The following is a 25,959-nucleotide window of genomic DNA, read 5'->3' as shown; positions in this document are numbered from 1 at the left end:
CCTCACAAATGAATTACCATTTTTATTTTTATCATTGGTGCACTATTACAATTACAAATAAACCAGTTTATAATTTTTTAATTAGTTTTATTTTTGTATTACTGTTATGGTATTACTAAAATCCCTGTATCTAAATCTGTTGATCCTGAATAAGGCAAAACCCCCAGGATACATTCAGCCAATTTGCATCACGGGAATGTTAGGAGAGTCACTTGTAGAGATGGATCTCTGTATAATAATATGCAAAGATCATATGTTCTAGGGGAAGTAAAACTAGGAGAGTCACTTATAGAGACGGATCTGGGTATAAGAATATGCGGACATACTATGTTCTAAAGGAGGAAGTAAACTAGGAGAGTCACTTGTAGAGAAGGATCTGGATTCATGCATTATGTCTGTACCTTTATCCCTTCTCCTCTCCCACCCCTCGGTTGCACTTGTGGATACAGTATGTCTTTTTTTTCTACAATACTACAGAACTACAGTACCGACAAAAGTTTGGACACACCTTCTCATTTAAAGATTTTTCTGTATTTTCATGACTATGAAAATTGTACATTCACACTGAAGGCATCAAAACTATGAATTAACACATGTGGAATTATATACTTAACAAAAAAGTGTGAAACAACTGAAAATATGTCTTATATTCTAGGTCCTTCAAAGTAGCCACCTTTTGCTTTGATGACTGCTTTGCACACTCTTGGCATTCTCTTGATGAGCTTCAAGAGGTAGTCACCGGAAATGGTCTTCACTTCACAGGTGTGCCCTGTCAGGTTTAATAAGTGGGATTTCTTGCCTTATAAATGGGGTTGGGACCATCAGTTGTGTTGTGCAGAAGTCTGGTGGATACACAGCTAATAGTCCTACTGAATAGACTGTTAGAATTTGTATTATGGCAAGAAAAAAGCAGCTAAGTAAAGAAAAATGAGTGGCCATCATTACTTTAAGAAATGAAGGTCAGTCACTGCAAAAAATTGGGAAAACTTTGAAAGTGTCCCCAAGTGCAGTTGCAAAAACCATCAAGCGCTACAAAGAAACTGGCTCACATGAGGACCACCCAAGGAAAGGAAGACCAAGAGTCACCTCTGCTTCTGAGGATAAGTTTATCCGAGTCACCAGCCTCAGAAATCGCAGGTTAACAGCAGCTCAGATTAGAGACCAGGTCAATGCCACACAGAGTTCTAGCAGCAGACACATCTCTACAACAACTGTTAAGAGGAGACTTTGTGCAGCAGGCCTTCATGGTAAAATAGCTGCTAGGAAACCACTGCTAAGGACAGGCAACAAGCAGAAGAGACTTGTTTGGGCTAAAGAACACAAGGAATGGACATTAGACCAGTGGAAATCTGTGCTTTGGTCTGATGAGTCCAAATTTGAGATCTTTGGTTCCAACCACCGTGTCTTTGTGCGACGCAGAAAAGGTGAACGGATGGACTCTACATGCCTGGTTCCCACCGTGAAGCATGGAGGAGGAGGTGTGATGGTGTGGGGGTGCTTTGCTGGTGACACTGTTGGGGATTTATTCAAAATTGAAGGCATACTGAACCAGCATGGCTACCACAGCATCTTGCAGCGGCATGCTATTCCATCCGGTTTGCGTTTAGTTGGACCATCATTTATTTTTCAACAGGACAATGACCCCAAACACCTCCAGGCTGTGTAAGGGCTATTTGACGAAGAGGGAGAGTGATGGGGTGCTACGCCAGATGACCTGGCCTCCACAGTCACCAGACCTGACCCAATCGAGATGGTTTGGGGTGAGCTGGACCGCAGAGTGAAGGCAAAAGGGCCAACAAGTGCTAAGCATCTCTGGGAACTCCTTCAAGATTGTTGGAAGACCATTTCCAGTGACTACCTCTTGAAGCTCATCAAGAGAATGCCAAGAGTGTGCAAAGCAGTCATCAAAGCAAAAGGTGGCTACTTTGAAGGACCTAGAATATAAGACATATTTTCAGTTGTTTCACACTTTTTTGTTAAGAATATAATTCAACATGTGTTAATTCATAGTTTTGATGCCTTCAGTGTGAATGTACAATTTTCATAGTCATGAAAATACAGAAAAATCTTTAAATGAGAAGATGTGTCCAAACTTTTGGTCTGTACTGTATATTTAACTATTTGATGAGAAATCAATGTAGTCGGCAGCCTGAAAGACATCGGTATGAAAAGAAGGGTTTTAACACACAACTGACAGTTCACCACAAGACAGATGTATCTGTATTCATAAACAGCTCGGTGCCCCCCGGTGAATATAAATCCCGAACACGCTGGAAATATTGATGTTTTCTTGTCTGACATCATTCAGCTTTTTTTAGCAACGTAAAGATTGACAAGTAAATCTGCGCCTCTTCCCCCCGGTTCTGAGGTCGATACAAGTTGTTTCATGGTGAGATTCTCCTCTCGAATTATTCACACCGGTCCCTCGACGCCAACGTCTTGATATGCACCATCTCTATCCGAGTCCCTGCTGAGGGCCCACATACTATACAATGATGATTTGCATTAAACTTGCTCGCACATACAGATGCAGGTGAGCAAGCGGATCCCCAGGTACTCATAGATAGCGGATTATCTGCTGCAGTATTCACTACAAATGGACTTTTTTATTTCATGCTACTGCAGAATGGGACAAGAGTCCGCAACCTACCATGTGCCTTTTGGCCCCATAGCCAGGGTGCTCCCCCAATACCTACCACTCTGAAAAGAAGCCTACTCCTAACACTGCTTCATGTTATCACATCCCTCCTCTCCATGATTGTAAGTCTCCAATTTTTTTTATCTCCCCCCTTGATCCTTGGAGTAACGGTCCTCAGCCCTCCATGAGAACCTGCCCTTTAATCTATACAGAGCCTTAAACTTGCCTGGAGTTCTGATTTTGCCAGGCCAGTCCCATGAACTGAACCACAAAATATGTTTTGACTCCCCATACAAAAGTTAGCATTCCAGATCCTTTGGGAGAAGCCCTAAGGGAAGACTTACTGTGAACGAGTCACTTGCCAAAAATATATAATTTGTTTAACCTTGTGTTAATGTCGCTGTTCTCCTGAATCCGGTGATGTTTTTCTTTTGTTCCTGTGCCACTCCGTTCCTGAGATATGGCCTCTTCCTTTCTATATAAATCTTAGCCAAGAGGGTGTGATCGTAAAGAAGAAGTGTTGAGGACCACACCCACGTGGTTAAATAGACTATAAGAAAAGAGAGGGCCATATCTCAGGAACGGAGAGGCGCAGGAACAAAGGAAAAACATCGCCAGAATCAGGAGAAAAGCTGCATTAAGACAGGGCAAACAAATTACATATTTACGGCAAGTCTTTTTATGACCCAGTTTGAACTTTTGAAATGATACTCCTCACAGATTATTTTCTGCTGGTCCTTAATGGCCCATTATCTTTTTGGACAATATGGACCAGTTTGGTTCTGCTTCAGGCAGGGAAGGGTATAATGACCCTATATATTTTCTCTAATGTTGCTACAATAGCTAGAAGGGTCACTGTACACATCCTGGAATGCCCGGTGGATGGGCGATATTACACTTCGTTTATCATGGGCCCCACAACAGCTGAATCTACATTGGCAACTTCTATGGTATAAAGGCCCATGGCCAACGAGTTATTGACCCCTTTCCTTTTTTAACAATTAAATCCCAAACTGCTTGAAATTTTTACATTGCAAACTGATTAGGAATTTCTTCTTTTTGGCAGAAATTAGCCCAACTTAAACCATCTTTTCACCCTATTCATAGGATAGTCCTGTGAATATGAGGATGGTTGGCAACAATCGGGTCCCATCACTGAGATAACAACATAGACCATAAGAATGATTTTTTGTTCCATTATTAAGGATATCAGTAAATGGATCAATGCTAAAGGGTTTCACTGTGCAGATTGCGACACAAGAAAATAAGAGGAATGAAGAAGAGTAATAAGTAATGACCAATTGTGAATAAGGAGATCAGACCCCTCCTTATATACACCCCCGAGGAGCTGTCCCAGCCCCCTAGGGAAGAGTTAGCAATATCTTCTTGATATTGCAGATCAGTTCAACATGGATTTAAAATATGCCGGTAGCCATCCAGTGACAATCGCTCATCATGAAAGCATCCTAATATCCTAATAATATATGACCCATGTAGAGGTAAACACTTGCATCTATGGAGCTCATTATCTACACGTGTAATTCCAGACTCCTCACTATTCCCAGTATGTGTAGATATGTCTATGTTTCTACGTCATGGACCTTTCTGTTATTCAATGAGACACTGAAGGTTTGTAATTCAATGTGATACACCGAGCGATCAATAAAAAGTGGAATTAATTTAATTTCTAAACTTGGACAGTATTGTTTGATTATACAAAAAAAACAAAGGTTCCAATTGGAAACATTATATTTCATGCAAGAACATCAAAATATCTATCTATCATATCTAACTACTTTATTTATCTATTGTATCTATCTATGTACTGTATCTATCTATCCATCCATTGTTCTTTAATTCTATATCTATTGATTCATCAATTATACATCTATTTATTTATCTATTATTTGATCCATCTATGATTTATCTGTTAACTATTTTATACTTTTTTATCCATGTAACTATCTAGCTATGATCAATTTATCTATTTATCAATCTTTTTATCTATCTATCTTTCTGTCTTTGATCCATCTATCTTTCTTTTTGGCAGTAATTTATTGCACGGTTCTTTATAAGGAGCCTGGTGGCCGCGGTGTACGCCGTTCACCTACACAGAGATGTGTATTATAAATAGATCCACATCTCACAAGTAACAGTCCCCCTGGCATGGAAGGGTTACAAGGCGTCCTCCCAGCAGGACCGGGGATGTTGTTGCCACAGTAACAAATATCTTTCAATACATCCAGACTGTCCCACATTCACTCCGGTCCCTAATACACACATAGACTTCATCACTGTATGTGAACAGCCCAGTGTAGGAGGTATAACAGCCCAGTGTAGGGGATATTACAGCCCAGTGTAGGGGATATTACAGCCCAGTGTAGGAGGTATAACAGCCCAGTGTAGGGGATATAACAGCCCAGTGTAGGGGATATTACAGCCCAGTGTAGGAGGTATAACAGCCCAGTGTAGGAGGTATAACAGCCCAGTGTAGGAGGTATAACAGCCCAGTGTAGGGGGTATAACAGCCCAGTGTAGGGGATATAACAGCCCAGTGTAGGGGATATTACAGCCCAGTGTAGGAGGTATAACAGCCCAGTGTAGGAGGTATAACAGCCCAGTGTAGGGGGTATAACAGCCCAGTGTAGGGGATATAACAGCCCAGTGTAGGGGATATTACAGCCGAGTGTAGGAGGTATAACAGCCCAGTGTAGGAGGTATAACAGCCCAGTGTAGGAGGTATAACAGCCCAGTGTAGGGGGTATAACAGCCCAGTGTAGGGGATATAACAGCCCAGTGTAGGGGATATAACAGCCCAGTGTAGGAGGTATAACAGCCCAGTGTAGGGGATATAACAGCCCAGTGTAGGGGATATAACAGCCCAGTGTAGGAGGTATAACAGCCCAGTGTAGGAGGTATAACAGCCCAGTGTAGGGGATATAACAGCCCAGTGTAGGGGATATAACAGCCCAGTGTAGGAGGTATAACAGCCCAGTGTAGGAGGTATAACAGCCCAGTGTAGGACATATAACAGCCCAGTGTAGGACATATAACAGCCCAGTGTAGGAGGTATAACAGCCCAGTGTAGGAGATATAACAGCCCACTGTAGGAGGTATAACATCCCAGTGTAGGAGGTATAACAGTCCAGTTTAGGAGCTATAAAAGCCCAGTGTAGGAGGTATAACAGCCCAGTGTAGGAGGTATAACAGCCCAGTGTAGGAGATATAACAGCCCAGTGTAGGGGGTATAACAGCCCAGTGTAGGGGGTATAACAAGCAGCCTAGTGAAGGAGGTATAACAGCCCAGTGTAAGAGATATAACAGCCCAGTGTAGGGGATATAGCAGCCCAGTGTAGGGGATATAGCAGCCCAGTGTAGGAGGTATAACAGCCCAGTGTAGAAGGTATAACAGCCCAGTGTAGGAGATATAACAGCCCAGTGTAGGGGATATAGCAGCCCAGTGTAGGAGATATAACAGCCCAGTGTAGGAGGTATAACAGCCCAGTGTAGGAGATATAACAGCCCAGTGTAGGAGATATAACAGCCCAGTGTAGAAGGTATAACAGCCCATTGTAGGAGGCATAACAGCCCATTGTAGGAGATATAACAGCCCATTGTAGGAGGTATAACAGCCCAGTGTAGGAGGTATAACAGCCCAGTGTAGGGGATATAACAGCCCAGTGTAGGAGGTATAATAGCCCAGTGTAGGGGGTATAACAGCCCAGTGTAGGAGGTATAACAGCCCAGTGTAGGAGGTATAACAGCCCAGTGTAGGGGATATAACAGCCCAGTGTAGGAGGTATAACAGCCCAGTGTAGGAGGTATAACAGCCCAGTGTAGGGGATATAACAGCCCAGTGTAGGAGGTATAACAGCCCAGTGTAGGGGGTATAACAAACAGCCTAGTGTAGGAGGTATAACAGGTAAGTGTAGGAGATATAACAGCCCAGTGTAGGAGATATAACAGTCCAGTGTAGGAGGTATAACAGTCCAGTGTAGGATATATAACAGCCCAGTGTAGGAGATATAACAGCCCAGTTTAGGAGATATAACAGCTGTAAGGCGGCGGTGTTCACACCGTGCAGTAACTGAGGCAGTGACCCAAGCAAGTCCAACATAAACAGCTTTTATTTCAGCAACTCACGGGTTAACAGAAAGTCCTCCGGTCACAGCCGGGCCGCTCAGAGCCTGACAGGTGCAGAGCCTTCCCAGGCAGTGGTTCAGCCTCCCTCAATACTGCTGAGGTTTCCTGCTCTGCTCCCAGCAGGTTGCAACATAGAACAACACTAATAGTTAGTGCAGGAGTTTTAAAGGACCTGTGGCAAGAGCCACTGGAAAACCCGGGTTGGAGGGAGGAGGCCGCCCCACTGCCTCCTGTGACCTCCTCCAAGAAATGAAGGCCCTGCCGGGTTTTACTTAATTTGTCTTAGCCAGGTAGTCTGACCAGGTCATTGCTCACCTTCATTCCTTCATTGCAGCCGCAGCTGTGTGTGTGACTGCAATGCACTCCAATGGATTTTAATAGGTCTCTGTACACATTCTGGGGGATATATAACGTCCCTCGTATACGATCCCGGTCACTGACTCACACAGCCCAGTGTAGAAGGTATAACAGCCCAGTGTAGGAGGTATAACAGCCCAGTGTAGGAGATATAACAGCCCAGTGTAGGAGATATAAAAGCCCAGTGTAGGAGGTATAACAGCCCAGTGTAGGAGGTATAACAGCCCAGTGTAGGAGGTATAACAGCCCAGTGTAGGAGATATAACAGCCCATTGTAGGAGGTATAACAGCCCAGTGTAGGAGGTATAACAGTCCAGTGTAGGAAATATAAAAGCCTATTGTAGGAGGTCTAACAGCCCAGTGTATGAGGTATAACAGCCCAGTGTAGGAGATATAACAGCCCAGTATAGGAGGTATAACAGCCCATTGTAGGAGGTATAGCAGCCCATTATAGGAGATATAACAGCCCATTGTAGGAGGTATAACAGCCCAGTGTAGGAGGTATAACAGCCCAGTGTAGGGGATATAACAGCCCAGTGTAGGAGGTATAACAGCCCAGTGTAGGGGGTATAACAAACAGCCTAGTGTAGGAGGTATAACAGGTAAGTGTAGGAGATATAACAGCCCAGTGTAGGAGGTATAACATCCCAGTGTAGGAGGTATAACAGCCCAGTGTAGGGGATATAACAGCCCAGTGTAGGAGGTATAACAGCCCAGTGTAGGAGGTATAACAGCCCAGTGTAGGAGGTATAACAGCCCAGTGTAGGGGGTATAAGAAACAGCCTAGTGTAGGAGGTATAACAGGTAAGTGTAGGAGATATAACAGCCCAGTGTAGGAGGTATAACAGCCCAGTGTAGGAGGTGTAACAGCCCAGTGTAGGAGGTGTAACAGCCCAGTGTAGGGGATATAACAGCCCAGTGTAGGAGGTATAACAGCCCAGTGTAGGAGGTATAACAGCCCAGTGTAGGGGGTATAACAAACAGCCTAGTGTAGGAGGTATAACAGGTAAGTGTAGGAGATATAACAGTCCAGTGTAGGAGGTATAACAGCCCAGTGTAGGAGATATAAAAGCCCAGTGTAGGAGGTATAACAGCCCAGTGTAGGAGGTATAACAGCCCATTGTAGGAGGTATAACAGCCCAGTGTAGGAGGTATAACAGTCCAGTGCAGGAAATATAAAAGCCCAGTGTAGGAGGTCTAACAGCCCAGTGTATGAGGTATAACAGCCCAGTGTAGGAGATATAACAGCCCAGTGTAGGAGGTATAACAGACCATTGTAGGAGGTATAACAGCCCATTGTAGGAGGTATAACAGCCCATTGTAGGAGGTATAATAGCCCAGTGTAGGACGTATAACAGCCCAGTGTAGGGGATATAACAGCCCAGTGTAGGAGGTATAACAGCCCAGTTTAGGGGGTATAACAAACAGCCTAGTGTAGGAGGTATAACAGGTAAGTGTAGGAGATATAACAGCCCAGTGTAGGAGGTATAACAGCCCAGTGTAGGGTATATAACAGTGCAGTGTAGGAGGTATAACAGCCCAGTGTAGGGGATAGAACAGTCCAGTGTAGGAGGTATAACAGTCCAGTGTAGGATATATAACAGCCCAGTGTAGGAGATATAACAGCCCAGTGTAGGAGATATAACAGCCCAGTGTAGGAGGTATAACAGCCCAGTGTAGGAGATATAACAGCCCAGTGTAGGAGATATAAAAGCCCAGTGTAGGAGGTATAACAGCCCAGTGTAGGAGGTATAACAGCCCAGAGTATGATGTATAACAGCCCAGTGTAGGAGATATAACAGCCCAGTGTAGGAGGTATAACAGCCCATTGTAATAGGTATAACAGCCCATTGTAGGAGATATAACAGCCCATTGTAGGAGGTATAACAGCCCAGTGTAGGAGGTATAACAGCCTAGTGTAGGGGATATAACAGCCCAGTGTAGGAGGTATAACAGCCCAGTGTAGGGGGTATAACAAACAGCCTAGTGTAGGAGGTATAACAGGTAAGTGTAGGAGATATAACAGCCCAGTGTAGGAGGTATAACAGCCCAGTGTAGGGTATATAACAGTGCACTGTAGGAGGTATAACAGCCCAGTGTAGGGGATATAACAGTCCAGTGTAGGAGGTATAACAGTCCAGTGTAGGATATATAACAGCCCAGTGTAGGATATATAACAGCCCAGTGTAGGAGGTATAACAGCCCAGTGTAGGAGGTATAACAGCCCAGTGTAGGAGATATAAAAGCCCAGTGTAGGAGGTATAACAGCCCAGTGTAGGAGGTATAACAACCCAGTGTAGGAGATATAACAGCCCAGTGTAGGAGATATAACAGCCCATTGTAGGAGGTATAACAGCCCAGTGAAGGAGGTATAACAGCCGAGTGTAGGAGATATAACAGGCCAGTGTAGGAGATATAACAGGCCAGTGTAGGAGGTATTACAGGCCAGTGTAGGAGGTATTACAGCCCAGTGTAGGAGGCATAACAGCCCAATGTAGGGGATATAACAGTCCAGTGTAGGAGGTATAACAGTCCAGTGTAGGAGGTATAACAGTCCAGTGTAAGAGGTATAACAGTCCAGTGTAGGAGGTATAACAGCCCATTGTAGGAGGTATAACAGCCCAGTGTAGGAGATATAACAGCCCATTATAGGAGGTTTAACAGCCCAGTGTAGGTTGTATAACAGAATAAAGAATGAGACTGCAGGATTAATCTATTCTTGGTTACCACTGAGTTACATGTTCTGTAGAGTCTGTAGACAGAAAACGGTAGGACATTTTTAATTAGGTTCTAGTGCAAAGTTTCTTCATGTTTTATCTTCGATTATTTGGAATTTATGCTGCAATATAATCATTGAAATGGTGTAAAATACTCACACGTCAAACCTCAGGTTCTGCTTCTCTTCAAAGAAATAATCCAGTACGAATTTGCGGACAAAATCTGGATTCAGCGTGTTATCAATAACTTCCGTCCGTCCGAACTGTGAGAAATACAAAACATGTTTCGCTTAGTCCTCTATAGCAATAAGCAAGGAAACAATCATTAAAGGCAAAGTGCCATCTGGAACTGTGTTTAAAGGGAGCTGTAGCTTAAATTGGATCTCTGTGTAATCTTTAGGTCCACCAATCTGTATAGTTATCAGATCTCATTTTCCTGATACACAACTCCAGATCAACTGCACAGATGAAAAGATAGAATTCTGGCTGTCTGAAGCAACCACTAGGGGGGGCTAATGAGCGCTAATGCATACAACATCGAGCCTAATGATAAATCAGTGTGCAGTGAGCTCCCTCTAGTGGTTGCTACAGGCAGTTAGAATTTTATCATTGAATTTTATGGCTATACAGGGGAACTGGAGCTCGTTATAAGAAACCAATATTCCTTTAGATCTATAGTCTTACATCAAAACACAATCTGCATCGTGTTGTTCCTTTATAATTCCTTCTGGAAATGCACAAATAAATTGACAACCAGGAGTAAGGATTCTTTTCATTGCATACGGTTTGCCCGGATGTTTTTTTTTTTTATTTCCTTCAATACCAAAATCTATTTTTTCTCCTGGACACTTGCCACTTGCAGGATGAACCTTAATGGGAACCGATATGTCAATATAGCAAATTCTCCCATTTTTTAATCAGGAAAGTTAGGGTTAGCGCAGAATTGACGCTCGGCGTCTCCAGAGAAGAGAGATCATTAGCAGCGACCATTAACTAATACATTGATTCCCTGCAATTGCTGGTCACTGAAAACAACAGAGAAGCCGCCGAGCAGCCGACCAATGAGGAGGCTCGAATTTTAATGAGATGGGAACAGCAGACGAACATTACGTTGGGTTTAATAACTTTAATTATATTTACATTTCCTGTAGATTCTGCAGCCCATTAGGACAATGTCCCTCCATAATCATTGCCATTAATGGATCTAAAGGGCAGCGGCGCTGATAATGAGGAGAGGAATTAACAGCTATTGTAAAGTGCCGCGAATATTACCTTACTCCAATATATGCCTAATGTTAAAGGGTCTGTCCAGGATTTATAATATATTGATGTCTTATCCTTAGGATAGGTCATTAATATCAGATGGGAGGGGATCCGATACTCGGGAGCCCGACCAATCAGCTGGCTGCAAGTTGGAAGTAGCACAGCTTGGTACACTGTATAGTGGCCGTTCTCAGGTACTGCAGCTCAGCACCCATTCACTTCACTAGTCTCCATCTGTCAAGCCCTATAGACTCGTTTAGCATTGGCAAATAATAATAATAATAATAATAATATCTGATCATTCTGCTTATTCAGTGGGGGCCCCCCCAAAAAAAATTCTCCTGCTCGCGATCAGGTCCTTTTCCACATCAGTGTTCACACTATCATTAACGAACATTAGACCCACACTCCGAGTACACAAAGCGGTGCACCAAATTATTATTATTATTTTTTTCTTCTGGCTGGTGAAGTGACTGTTAATGCAGCTCGGAAATGAAAAATTGCACCCAAATTTTCACCTACGATCATATCCAGTCAATTGCAAATACGCCGATAAGCGCCATCCTGTACAAATCGCACAATCGAGGCGGGGGGCTAGTTTGCATGACCCACCCTATTTTTGGACAGGTCTTAGCTTTCTTGCACCCATTTTCCCCTGTAGCTGGTAGGGTCAGTAGGATCAGAGGTTAGAGATGATCTACCAGTGATCTAGAAGCTGAAATCCAGTCCTGATCATGTCCACCTGACACATGTGCCCAGCTTGTCACAGTGTATCAGCTTGTCAATTATAGTGCTACCACATGGTTCATCTGTGAAGAGGCTCGATATGCACCCATCATTAGGGTCTGTAGCCTCTAGAACAGGGATGTCAATCTCAAATACAGAGAGGGCCAAAATAAAAAAACTTGATATCTATTAACACTCCTCCATACAGTATAATGGGCCCCACATAGTCCTCCACACAGTATAATGGCCCCACATAGTCCTCCATACAGAATAATGGCCCCACAACATAGTCCTCCATACAGTATAATGGGCCCCACATAGTCCTACACACAGTATAATGGGCCCCACATAGTCCTCCATACAGTATAATGGGCCCACATAGTCCTCCATACAGTATAATGGGCCCCACATAGTCCTCCACACAGTATAATGGGCCCCACATAGTCCTCCATACAGAATAATGGCCCCACAACATAGTCCTCCATACAGTATAATGGGCCCCACATAGTCCTACACACAGTATAATGGGCCCCACATAGTCCTCCATACAGTATAATGGGCCCACATAGTCCTCCATACAGTATAATGGGCCCCACATAGTCCTCCACACAGTATAATGGGCCCCACATAGTCCTCCATACAGAATAATGGCCCCACAACATAGTCCTCCATACAGTATAATGGGCCCCACATAGTCCTACACACAGTATAATGGGCCCCACATAGTCCTCCATACAGTATAATGGGCCCACATAGTCCTCCATACAGTATAATGGGCCCCACATAGTCCTCCATAAAGAATAATGGCCCCACAACATAGTCCTCCATACAGTATAATGGACCCCACATAGTCCTCCATACAGAATAATGGGCCCCACATAGTCCTCCATACAGAATAATGGGCCCCACATAGTCCTCCATACAGTATAATGGGCCCACATAGTCCTCCATACAGTATAATGGGCCCCACATAGTCCTCCATAAAGAATAATGGCCCCACAACTTAGTCCTCCATACAGTATAATGGACCACACATAGTCCTCCATACAGAATAATGGGCCCCACATAGTCCTCCATACAGAATAATGGGCCCCACATAGTCCTCCATACAGTATAATGGGCCCACATAGTCCTCCATACAGTATAATGGGCCCCACATAGTCCTCCATAAAGAATAATGGCCCCACAACATAGTCCTCCATACAGTATAATGGACCACACATAGTCCTCCCTACAGAATAATGGGCCCCACATAGTCCTCCATACAGAATAATGGGCCCCACATAGTCCTCCATACAGTATAATGGGCCCACATAGTCCTCCATACAGTATAATGGGCCCCACATAGTCCTCCATAAAGAATAATGGCCCCACAACATAGTCCTCCATACAGTATAATGGACCCCACATAGTCCTCCATACAGAATAATGGGCCCCACATAGTCCTCCATACAGAATAATGGGCCCCACATAGTCCTCCATACAGTAGAATGGGCCCCACATAGTCCTCCACACAGTATAAAGGGCCCCACATAGTCCTCCACACAGTATAGTGGGCCCCACATAGTCCTCCATACAGTATAATGGGCTCCACATAGTCCTTCATACAGTATAATGGGTCCCACATAGTCCTCCAAACAGTATAATAGGCCCCACATAGTCCTCCATACAGAATAATGGCCCCCACATAGTGCTCCATACAGAATAATGGGTCTCACATAGTCCTCCATACAGTATAATGGGCCGCACATAGTCCTCCATACAGAATAATGGGCCCCACATAGTCCTACACACAGTATAATGGGCTCCACATAGTCCTTCATACATTATAATGGCCCCACATAGTCCTCCATATAGAATAATGGGCCCACATAGGGCTCCATACAGTATAATGCGAGGTCGATGCCGGCGTCGCGGGCCAAATGTAATCACCCTGCGGGCCAGAGCTTGACGTGTGTGCTCTTGAAGAAATAAAATATCCATGTTCAGCACTTATAGCATATCACACATATGCCGCAAAGGTCCGAGCTGAAGGGGGTCCGAGCAGGAGAGGTGCTGACCCCCACCTGTTGGGAGTGTGGCATTCCTGAGGGTTCAGTCGCCACAGAGGTACTGCACCTCACCCAGAGGTGTGGTGTCTCCTTCTCTCAGGTAAGGAGGGAGTGCTGCCCGGAACCCCAACACCCGCATCCAACACTACACTGCTCCAGGCCAACTGGAAGGGCAAGATGCAATGTGTTTCCTGCTGAGCCCTGTTCCTGGCAGGAGTGGAGGGGAACCCAAAGGTAGGGGGGAATCAGTAGTGGGTGTGGGTGGAGGAAGTAGTTAGGGGGAGCACTTTGGTAGCAGTATAAAATAGGGTAGCCATCTTAGGGAGATGAGATCAGGACAGTTCAGAAGAACAGTCTGGGAGCAGAGTCTCTTTAGGAGCTCTGCTTCACAACTAGGGCCTAGTGTAAGAGGCCCAGGAGGGGAGCAGGGAGTAGGCTCCGTTCTGTTGAAGGGATCCTAGGGGGTACGGCGAGTGCAGGAAGGCACCCGTACACCCCGCATCTGTCAGAAGACAGAGGTATCGTAGGCCGCAAGAAGGGGACCGGCCCCTGTTCCAGCCGTGTTACTCTACATCCCGGCTGGGAAAACCGGAGGCTCCTGGCTTATATAGTCAGTTGCCGAAGCCTCATTCTAATCCCCTGAGGGTCAAGCAGGTCTGTGAACTCCGACGGACAGGAGGGACTTCAGAGCACCCGAGCGGGATTGAGAGTGGGAAGCGCAGGGCAGGAGGGAGAAAGACCCAGCGTGAAGACGGTCTAGCAAGGAACACGAGAAAGTGGGGTTCCGTCAGGTGCTCCTAATCTAGTAACATAGTTTGTAAAGCCGAATAAAGACTTGCGTCCATCAAGTTCGACCTGTTAGTTCTGTAATTGCTAAAGAAAGAGCTGAACCCCTGCCTGGTGAACGCAGCGCGACGTGGGAGGCTGACACCTGTACAGTGCATCAGTGGAACTGTCATAAGAACTGTGAGTAAAAACTCGGATGACTGCACCGCACTGCCTCCGTCCATTCTTTGATCTGCGCCATCGTTCCCTCTCTGCACTACAACGCCCAGCGCAACCACCATCTACCTACACTGCCCTTGAGCTAGCTCTATCTGTGGAGAGCCATACCATCCCTGCTGCCGTAACACCAGCTCCAGAGGACTGCTCCGCAGCGGCGGCTACTTCTGGCCGCAATCCACAGGTGGCATCACGAACTTTCCCAAAATCCCATATAAAGGTATCCCCCTTTTTGCACTGACCGCCCTGGGTCACGGACCGGGCCAGCCACCGTGATACTCCCCTACCAGCATACATAGAGGCCCGGCTGCCAAGTACCCCACGGCCCTGGGGGCGCGTCAGGAGAACAGGGGTTTTTGTTTGTTTTTTTTGCATGGAAGGGAGAATTTTCTGGATCTTCCAGACACATCCGTGCATACAAATGAAATCTCTACCATGCGGATCCTTCCAAATTCCTACAAATTAATTCTGTGTACAAAATACAAACAAGAATGTGATATTGCGGAGGAATGCTAATGAACGTCACATCTGACATTTGAAGTAAAGGTATCCGCTGATCACTTACGGTAATGAGTCATTTAAATGCAGAATGCGATGAGCTGTATTTTTGCAAAAGAAAAAAAAAAAGTTTTCATTAATTAAAAATACATCCAGACCTGTTTTGTAGCTCTGAAACATATCCACTAAACAAAAAAAAAGTAACCACAATCATACAAAGTACTGCACGGAAAATGGTCAAGGGTATGGTCAATACATGAGGATCTTAAAGGGGTTGTCCTAACTTATCCATAGGACAGGTGAAAATTTGCTAAGTTGGGACATCCCCTTTAAGTCTGGATTTGCCGGCGGTATAAGAAAAACAGCACTGTGGATAAGATTTTACCAAAACCTATCAGTATCATGTTGAAAAAAAAAATCTGCATTGGAAATTGAAATTGGAAATTTAAAAATGTTGTTCTGTTTGCCTTCTATAGCTTTTGTGTTGCATTCTATATTACTGGCTGCAGAATGAGTTAACTGAGACCCTGTCAGTGAGCTCCTTCTGGCAGTCTTGTGGGAGAGTCTCCATTTCTTTTATCTGTCTTTTTCTGAGCGTCTCTCTGCAGATTGATGACCGCAGACCATATCAAAGTTGAATGTGCAGCCTGTAAAAGCCAAACGGTGCAACATTTTTAATGACGTCTGACTCACCCCCTGGGCCAATGCTGTAGTGCGGCGCGCGTGCGCGCGGGGGATACCCGGAGCCGGATCCGATGGGGGTAGTAGTCTTCGTGTGGCGGTGACCCGGTCCGCGCCCAGGGTGGTCAAACTAAGTGGCAGTTATTGGTATGATGGTATTAGTGACCGACTACGCCACCCGTTGAATGCGGTTATGAAACCGCCGCTGCAGGGCAGACCGCTGAGGCCGGTGGTATAGGTGTGCAGCAATGTTGATATAACCCCCAACGGGAGAGGTATGGCCTCAGGGCAGCGGATGTGGGTGATGTTGGGAGTGATGGTGTGGATGTCCCAGCACTAACGGTGCGACAAGGAAGCACGGAGACGCGAGGGTACAGTTCAGGGCCTTTACTGATGGTTCAAGGCAAATTCCCCCGGGAGTACTGGCTAGTAGTTGGGGCCTGGTTAGTCTGCGAGTAAGCCGGAGTTCACCTGGCCAGGTGGAGTTGTAGGCCTTCCCGTTAGTCTGTACCCTTCCTGGCTACCCTGCTTTCAGCGGTTACAAGTAGCCCACGTCCCTGGGTATACCGTGTGGTGCTCACCCGTATGGCTGGTGACCTGGGGCCTCCTGTTAGCCTCCGCTCCGGGATGGCGGTGCTGGTCCCTTCGTTGTGACTGAGCCTCCGGGCTTTTATGGCCAGAGGACCTGGAATCCCCTGCCGGATGGATTCTGCTGCTGGGTATATCTTAGTCCCCACAGCCTCGGACTCCTGTGTCCGGTTTTAGTACCTTCTTCCAGGGCGAGCTCTGCACGGCTCCAGCCCCTGGCGCTTCTCCTTGGCTCCTACAGAGCTCCTGATGTCTATCTGTCCCTGTTTCTGCGTGTCCAGACCAGACTCCGTCTCTGTCTGGAACTCCTCTCTCTAACCCTGCCTCAGCCCCAGTTTATGTAGGGGAAGTTCTTCCCCTCCCAGGACTGGGCAGGAGGTGTGGCATGCTTAGGATTCCTGCCCAGGAGACCTCCCACCTGCTCACAGACGTAATACTGCTATTACTGTGGAAACCAGACCCCTGGGGTGCCACATTCCCCCCTAGTGAAATTTAGTACTCCCGGACTAAACATAACAGGGTATAAACAATAACAATTAAATAAATGAGATGGTCACGGTGTGTCCGTAACCAGGAAGCAATAAGGGTGTCCATTTCACCAAAGAACAGGGAGCCGTAACCAGGTAGGGGTCTGTCATGCCCCGAGTCTTCAACAGTCTTTAGTCCATTCCTGGGTTACGCTCCAAACATATTTACAACAGAGTTCCGGTTACTCACTGTCCATAACCTGTCAGTCCATATAAAGAAATCTGTAACTGAAAAACATAATTAGCAACGGCTACAACAAAACAGGTAAACATAAAATAGTTAAAGCAACTAGCCAACTTAGATTCTCCAACGTACGGGCATCTGGCCTCTGGTAACCCTAGTGGACCTACGGAGCTCACTAACTGGTCCTGCACTACAGGGTGTAGGAGGTGTTATGGGCAGGCTGGGCAGCTTTCTGCGCACTCTTTGGCTCACTAGGGGCACGGCAGGCTCACTACTAGCAGAGGGTTGATCCTCCTGTACTGCTGGTGTGGACTCTTCTGCCTCTTGGGCCGGCTGCTCTTCCAGCTCTACTGGTTCCTCTGTAGGCACTTGCGGGGCTGGCTGGAGAAAGGTGAGGACGGGTACCACGACAGCACCGTTTACTTGTGTCCAAGACCGGGGGAAGTCTCCGAGTACAGTCCTGATCATTTCTTCCCTTTCCTCTGCGGGTCGAGGGTTTTCTTGATCTTCCTCTTCGGGGCTTTGCAGCTGCTCGGGACACTTCTTCAGGTGGTCTCTGGAGACAACGGCTGTGGTTTCTCCTCCATCCTTACTGATCACGCAAATCTTTGGGCTCTCATGGCTTGATGGCAGTACGGTGTACGGGTCCTTCTCCCACTGGTCGTCCAACTTGTGGAGCCGTCTTTTCCTCTTCAAGACCTGCTCTCCAGGTACCAGGGGAACAGCGGGAGCATACTGATTATAAGCCCTCTCTTGCCTTTCTCTAGCTTGAGACAGACTTCGCTCCACGCTCTCCTGCACTTTCCGATACTGCTGCTGCCGTTCTGTATCCCAGTCTGCCTCTGGCGAAGTGTCCTCGGGCGTCAGGACTCCCATATCCAGGTCGATAGGCAGCTTACCAGGTCTCGCTCTCATTAGGTAAGCCGGGGTACAGTTGGTAGAACCTACAGGGATGTGGTTGTATAGGTCCACCAGATCAGGCAGCTTCTCAGGCCACATACTGCGTTCTTCCAGGGGCAATGTTTTCAGGAGGTCTATCACCACCTGGTTCATCTTCTCGCAGAGTCCATTAGTTTGTGGGTGATAGGGCGTTGTTCTTATCTTCGTGCAGCCATCCAGGTTGCAGAACTCCTGGAAGACTTCCGCTTCGAAGGCTGGCCCTTGGTCTGTCAGCACTTGGTCCGGGTACCCGTGTGGATGGCAGAAGTGCTGCTGGAAGGCTCTAGCTGCTGTTTGAGCCGTTAAGTCCTTGACCGGGACCACCACCAGGAACCGGGAGTAATGATCTACGATTGTGAGGGCGTAGACATACCCAGATCTGCTTGGAGCCAGTTTCACATGGTCCAGGGCTACCAGTTCCAGTGGCTGTCGGGTGATGATGGGCTGCAAGGGAGTCTTCTGGCTGGCACGGTCCTTCCTTCTTAGGTGGCACGGTCCACAGTCTCTGCACCACCTCTCGATGGCTCCTCTCATGCCTACCCAGTAGAACCGCTCACGCAATAAGAACTCCAGCTTCTTCCACCCGAAATGTCCTGCTCCGTTGTGGTACGCCTCCAGAATCATAGCCGCGTCTCGCCTGGGGACCACTACCTGCCAGGTCAACTCATGTGTTCGAGAGTTAACCATTCTCCGGCACAACTTCTCCCTGTAGAGGAACAGCCTACTTTTCTCCTTCCACAGTTGCTTAGTCTCCTCTGGGGCGTCTGGGTCCAGACTGGCATCGGCTTGGGTCAGCATTTCCTTCACCAGACGGACTGCAGGATCACTGTCTTGCGTCTCCGCCCAGTTGTAGTGGGGCAAGGGATTGAACGTCGCGGAGCGCCTGTCCTTCACACGGTGGGAATACAGGGTAATCCCATGACGGTGGAACGCAGGGAGCTCAACTTCTTCCAGATCTTCTGGATCTTCCCCTACGTCCGGTAAGTTCGGCATTCTAGACAGGGCATCCGCGTTGGCATTTGAGCGTCCTGCCCGGTATTTGATGGTGAATTCAAAGTTGGACAGGCGAGCCATCCATCTCTGTTCCAGAGCACCGAGCCTTGCAGTGTCCAGGTGTGTCAACGGGTTGTTATCCGTGTACACGATGAATTTGGAGGAGGCAAGGTAATGCTTGAAACGTTCGGTCACTGCCCACACTACTGCCAGGAACTCCAGCTTGAATGAGCTATAATTCTCAGGGTTCCTCTCGGTGGGTCGTAGCTTTCGGCTAGCGTAAGCGATTACTCGTTCTTTTCCTTGCTGGATCTGGGACAGCACGGCTCCTAGTCCGATGTTACTTGCGTCCGTGTGGAGGATAAAGGGCTGGCTGTAGTCTGGATATGCCAGGATTTCATCCCCCGTGAGGGCCATCTTCAGCTGGCAAAAGGACTCCTCTTCCAGCTTTTCCCACCTGAAGGGCGGCTTCTGGTTTTTGGCTTTTCGAGATTGACCTATCAGGAGGTCCTGCATAGGGGCTGCCATTTTGGTGAAACCGGGAATGAATCTTCGGTAGTAGCCTACCAACCCGAGGAACTGCCGCACTTCTTTTATGCTGGAGGGTCTTGGCCAGTCCTTAATCACGGTGATCTTATCAGGGTCAGGAGCCACTCCGTTAGCACTCACCACGTGTCCCAGGTATTGCACCTTTGGTTTCAGGAGGTGACACTTGGAGGGTTTCACCTTTAGGCCGTAGTTTGCCAGAGCTTCGAACACTTCTGCCAGGTGTTTCAGGTGGTCCTCGTAGGTCTTGGAATAGACGATGACATCGTCCAGGTATAACAGGACCGTCTCGAAGTTCCGGTGTCCCAGACAGCATTCCATCAACCGTTGGAAGGTTCCTGGTGCGTTGCAGAGCCCGAACGGCATACAGTTAAATTCGCTGAGACCCATCGGGGTGGTGAATGCGGTCTTCTCTCGGTCTGCCTCTGCTACAGGAACCTGCCAGTACCCGCTAGTGAGATCCAAAGTAGAGAAGAAATTAGCAGATTTTAATGCAGCTAAGGACTCTTCTATCCTTGGTAACGGGTACGCATCTTTGTGTGTGATACGGTTGACCTTCCTGTAGTCTACACACATTCTCATAGTGTTGTCCTTCTTTTTCACTAAGACTAGTGGAGCTGCCCAGGGGCTACAGCTGTCCCTGATTACCCCAGCCTCCTTCATGTCTCTAAGCATCCCCTTGGCGTGTTGGTAGTGTGCAGGGGGTACGGGTCGGTATCTCTCCTTTATGGGAGGATGGTCTCCCGTGGGGATGTGGTGTTCTACCCCCTTTACTCACCCGAAGTCTAACGGGTGTTTACTAAACACTCTCTCGTACTCTTGAACCACCCGATAGACTCCTTGTTTCTGGTGTGAGGGAGTGGATTCGGTACCCAGATGTAGTTGCTGACACCAGTCCCCCACTGGTTTCTTAGAGCCGTTACCTTCCTCTGGTTGAGATGGAGGCAAGGGTTCCACGGCCTGTACAGAATTCTGGTTTATGGTGAACAATTTAGCTAGCGTGGCATACTGGGGCAGGTGTACTTCTCTCTCACCGATATTTATGATGCGAACGGGCACCCTCCCATGGCGTACATCGACCACCCCCCGTGCTGTCAAAATGGTGGGCCTACTGTCTGAGTAGACGGGTTCTACCATTGCTTGGTAGTCTCTACCTCTTAGACCAATAGCTGCCCGGCACCAAAGCATCATCTCACTTTTTGGGGGCATGGCAATAGGGAACGGGTGACACATTCTCACGCTACCTATCTCACCACCAGATAGTTCCACCTGTTGCCGCTTCATCAGCGCCCGGATCTCTTTTTGGAGCACACGCTGCTGGCCGGAACTGGCGTTCTTGGCAACCTGCTGTAAAATGAGAATCACCTCTGCAAGACAATTTTCAATTACATTGGTTCCCAGGGTGATTCTAGGGTGACTCTCATGACGGTCTATGTCCACTATAATCAGTCCTTGTGCCGCCAGTTCGACTTTACCGATTTTAATGGTCACCTCCTTGAATCCCACCTGCGGCACGGGCTGACCATTGCTGGCGATGATACTCAGGTCGTCGTCTGGGTAGCGGGTTATGTCCGAATCATTCCAGTACTGCTTGAAGAGCACGTACGGGATGGTGGTGACCTGTGACCCAGTGTCTAGTAGGGCACTCATAGGAATGCCATCCAGTACCACAGGCAAGATTGGACGTCCCCCTACGTATTTATCACGCCAGTTTGATGGGCCTGATGGTCTTATGCCTGGGGGTTGGCCCTCTACCCCAGGTTGTGCCCGTTTAAATGACAGTACCTTGCCACATGTCCGGGTTGATTGCAGCGGCGGCAGATGGGTCGTCCGTCCTCGTTGTATCGATCGCTGGGTCTTCCTCTGGCCGGTGGGGTCCTCCTTGGTCGGCGCCACGGGATGTCCTCCGGTCCGGATGCCAGCTCGATCTTCCCTGCAGTAGAAACCTGTAAAGACTGCACAGTTCGGGTTAGCGCGGCAACGCTTTTAGTTAGCTCTTCGACCTGATGGTGCAGGTCTGTAGCCGGGTCACTGTTTAAAGCCTGCGCATCAGCTCCCACAGGCCCTGCAGACAAGGGCGCCGTCTCCTGGTGATAAGTGATAGCAGGGCGCCTGTGGGTCACAGCGCCACCTGGTGCCGGTTCTCGGAGCACCCGGATGGCTCTGTCCTTGAACTGTGCAAAGTCCAGGTCAGGGTCCTGTAAGGCCATTGCCCGCAACTGGGTTCGGTGGGCATTGCACAGTAGACCCTCAATGAATTGTTCAGTCAACAGCTTATCTTCATTTCCCACGCTGTCAGGGTCTGCCTGCTTAATGGCTCTCAGGGCCTCTTGTAGGTTTAGAGCATAGTCTCTTATACTCTCATGTGCCCGTTGTTTGCACCCATAAAATCTTAGTTTTATTTCGGCTGAGGTGCGGGTGTCAAATGTGTCTTTCAGCCGGGTTAGTATGTCTCTGACAGTCCTCTTCCTCCCAGGTGGCCAGGACTTTACCTCCCTTTGGGCTGCCCCGATTAATTGGGCCACCAGGATGCTCACTTTTTGCGCCTCCGTGAGGGGATACACCTGGAAGAGGCTATCCAGCCTTTCTCTGAAGTCATTTAGGGTATGTGACTCCCCTGAGTACTGGGGTAGCCAGGCTGCCCCCGGGATATAGGGCATGGTGAAAGGCATGACCGCAGCAGCGGTGGCGCTGGCGGCGGCTGTGGCGGTGAAGCTCTCCTCCGTATCCGACATCCTCCTCCCCCCTAGTGGACCGTGGCCTACCTTGCGATGATCCTCTTCCTTAGGCCGCGGCTCCGCAGTCGATCGTCAGGGTTGAGGACCTTCTGTCGCGCTCCAGTGACGTCGGCGTCCGCTGGGCTCCTTCCAGGACCTTACGCAACGTCCGGACGTGAGGCAGGGCTTCAGTTCTCGCGGGCTTTCGGAGTCCACGCCCCTCTTCTTCCCGCGCGGCGCCCTCAAGATGGCGTCCAATGGCGGGGAAACTCCACGGATGGCGGGAAGAAGGCAGAAGATGGCGTCGGATGGCGGGAATCGGCTCCAGATGGCGGGAAACGACTCCGGACGGCGGGAAACTTCACCACAGGTAAGTATAAAAGTCTCTTTTTTTTCAGGCACACAGTACCCGGTGGTTGCGGGCACGTAATCCTGCCGACTACGCCAAAGTTGACTCACCCCCTGGGCCAGTGCTGTAGTGCGGCGCGCGTGCGCGCGGGGGATACCCGGAGCCGGATCCGATGGGGGTAGTAGTCTTCGTGTGGCGGTGACCCGGTCCGCGCCCAGGGTGGTCAAACTAAGTGGCAGTTATTGGTATGATGGTATTAGTGTCCGACTACGCCACCCGTTGAATGCGGTTATGAAACCGCCGCTGCAGGGCAGACCGCTGAGGCCGGTGGTATAGGTGTGCAGCAATGTTGATATAACCCCCAACGGGAGAGGTATGGCCTCAGGGCAGCGGATGTGGTTGATGTTGGGAGTGATGGTGTGGATGTCCCAGCACTAACGGTGCGACAAGGAAGCACGGAGACGCGAGGGTACAGTTCAGGGCCTTTACTGATGGTACAAGGCAAATTCCCCCGGGAGTACTGGCTAGTAGTTGGGGCCTGGTTAGTCTGCGAGTAAGCCGGAGTTCCCCTGGCCAGGTGGAGTTGTAGGCCTTCCCGTTAGTCTGTACCCTTCCTGGCTACCCTGCTTTCAGCGGTTACAAGTAGCCCACGTCCCTGGGTATACCGTGTGGTGCTCACCCGTATGGCTGGTGACCTGGGGCCTCCTGTTAGCCTCCGCTCCGGGATGGCGGTGCTGGTCCCTTCGTTGTGACTGAGCCTCCGGGCTTTTATGGCCAGAGGACCTGGAATCCCCTGCCGGATGGATTCTGCTGCTGGGTATATCTTAGTCCCCACAGCCTCGGACTCCTGTGTCCGGTTTTAGTACCTTCTCCCAGGGCGAGCTCTGCACGGCTCCAGCCCCTGGCGCTTCTCCTTGGCTCCTACAGAGCTCCTGATGTCTATCTGTCCCTGTTTCTGCGTGTCCAGACCAGACTCCGTCTCTGTCTGGAACTCCTCTCTCTAACCCTGCCTCAGCCCCAGTTTATGTAGGGGAAGTTCTTCCCCTCCCAGGACTGGGCAGGAGGTGTGGCATGCTTAGGATTCCTGCCCAGGAGACCTCCCACCTGCTCACAGACGTAATACCGCTATTACTGTGGAAACCAGACCCCTGGGGTGCCACACGTCCAATGCAAAAAAAATTTTTTTAGCTCAAATATATGTATTTCAGAATAAAAAATTGCCCCAAACACCTTTAATTCCAAAGTGTGTCAATTTAAGCTGCAGATTTTCACAACAGATTTCACATTTCGCAGTGCATTAGAGGGAAATATGCAGCAGATTTTGATGCCGATTTTGCAATGTGCACTGTAAAATCCGGACTGAAAATCTGCTGCATGTAAATTCACCCCTATAAAGTTTCTAAAAACATGGCTGGAAGACCTCAAGATTCAGAGGTGTCACGGAGGAATATATACAGTGGTATGATATTCCTGACACTGAAAGTTATCGCCTATATACAGGATAAATGAGAACTTTCTGATCGGTGGGGATCTGACTGCTGAGATCTCCACTGACCCCTCTGAAGTGGACTCACCGATCCAATATGGGACTGCTAGAAAAAACCCAATCATGTGCCCCAGCAGTCCCAAAGACCACAAATGCATTTCTGAGCGGTCGGACCCTATTATCACAAAGTTATCTCCTGTCCTGTGAGGGTTTGTCCACCTCTGACACCAATTTTATATATATTTTTTAACTTAATGCCTGTATTAGGTGCTAAAAATCATTTTGCAATTCAGTTTAATTAAAATTTTTGCCCCATTTCGCTTTTACGGGCTTTGTTTGCCTGCCCATTCAACTTTGATGTGGTCTCTGGTCATAAATGAGCTGAAAGGAGCTCAGAAAATGACAGGGGCTCTCCCATTGGAACTTCAGAATGCGCTCACTGACTGATTTTCAGTTAACCCATTCTTCAGCCAGCAATAAACAGTACAACAAATTTGCAATGAAAGGCAAACAATGCTAATTTTTTTTAATGAAACCAAATTACAAAAATTATTTTTAACCAAAAATACATGCATTTACGTAAGAAAAAAAAAATTGTCTCCAATATCATTTTGTCGGCCTGTATCCACCACTAGGGGGAGCCTACTGCATGTTATGTTATAATGACGATCAGTGAATATGCATTGAGCTCCCTCTAGTGGCAACTGCAGATAGTCAAGATTTTATGATTTAACTCTTTGCCTATGTAGGATTTGGAGCTTCGTGTAAAAAAAAAATATTTGAATTGTATAACTATATATATAAAGAAATGAATATGAACCTAAAAATGTCATGCTGATATAATAAAAAAAAATCCTTTTAATAATACCAGGAGGGTCTGTAGGGCAATGTGCTCGCTTCCTACAAGCAGGTGACTCCAAAATGCTTCTAGTCGATCCTTATTATCCAAGGATCAGAGAGTGCACAGCAGAAAATTCATAGTGAGGGTTCAGGAGACAAAACCATGGATCGCACTGTCTCTGTGTTATGTTTAATGCATTGGGCAATGTTCCAGCATTTCATGAAATCATTACTTCCCAGTAATGGGGAATTCCTCGGCCATCTGCATCCCATTCTGTGGCAGGATTGAGGTTAGCGTGCCTCCCTTGTATCTGTAATCCCGGCTGCGTACTGCCGAATCCTCCCCCCTTCCGTCTGTGAATTTAGCAGGTCTCAGTCTTTCAGTTCTGCATTTATTCTGCTCTGTTTAATTGTATGACTAATTCAGAACATTACATGTATATATGCAATGATCCCAACGTACCTGCCCCAGCCCATTAGAGGGGCCGGGTGCGAAATCGCACTTTGCATATTATATGCCATACGTGTTATAACCTCGCAACCCTCAATTATGGATACATGACACTTAACGAGGGTAGACGCTGCTAACACAATGTTATTTTAGAGGGAACCGGTCAGTAGGATATACTCCCCTAGTGTAATTTTATTGGGAACTGGTCAGCAGGATCTACTCCCCTAGTGTAATTTTATTGGGAACTGGTCAGCAGGATCTAC

At 47.6% G+C, this 25,959-nt stretch overlaps 1 protein-coding gene across 3 annotated transcripts in view; it reads right to left on the bottom strand.

Annotated features, from left to right (window-relative positions):
- The window catches only part of CPNE9 (copine family member 9), a 259,965-nt gene that overhangs the window by 153,347 nt on the left and 80,659 nt on the right, over window positions 1-25,959 (bottom strand). For all 3 annotated transcript variants that reach the window (XR_012247796.1, XM_073644796.1, XM_073644797.1), the window contains one exon: window positions 10,015-10,118. Coding sequence is in view for 2 of the 3 variants with exons in the window: in XM_073644796.1 (XP_073500897.1) it covers window positions 10,015-10,118 (104 nt within the window). In the remaining variant the exon portion in view is untranslated. The remainder of the gene's footprint in view (window positions 1-10,014; window positions 10,119-25,959) is intronic.

Source organism: Phyllobates terribilis, unplaced genomic scaffold (assembly GCF_046119375.1).
Source record: "Phyllobates terribilis strain yellow unplaced genomic scaffold, ASM4611937v1 Scaffold_8__6_contigs__length_399053987, whole genome shotgun sequence".
Classification (NCBI taxonomy): Eukaryota; Metazoa; Chordata; class Amphibia; order Anura; family Dendrobatidae; genus Phyllobates; species Phyllobates terribilis.
Note: the sequence above shows the minus strand (reverse complement) of the source record. Positions and strands in the feature narration are given on the sequence as shown.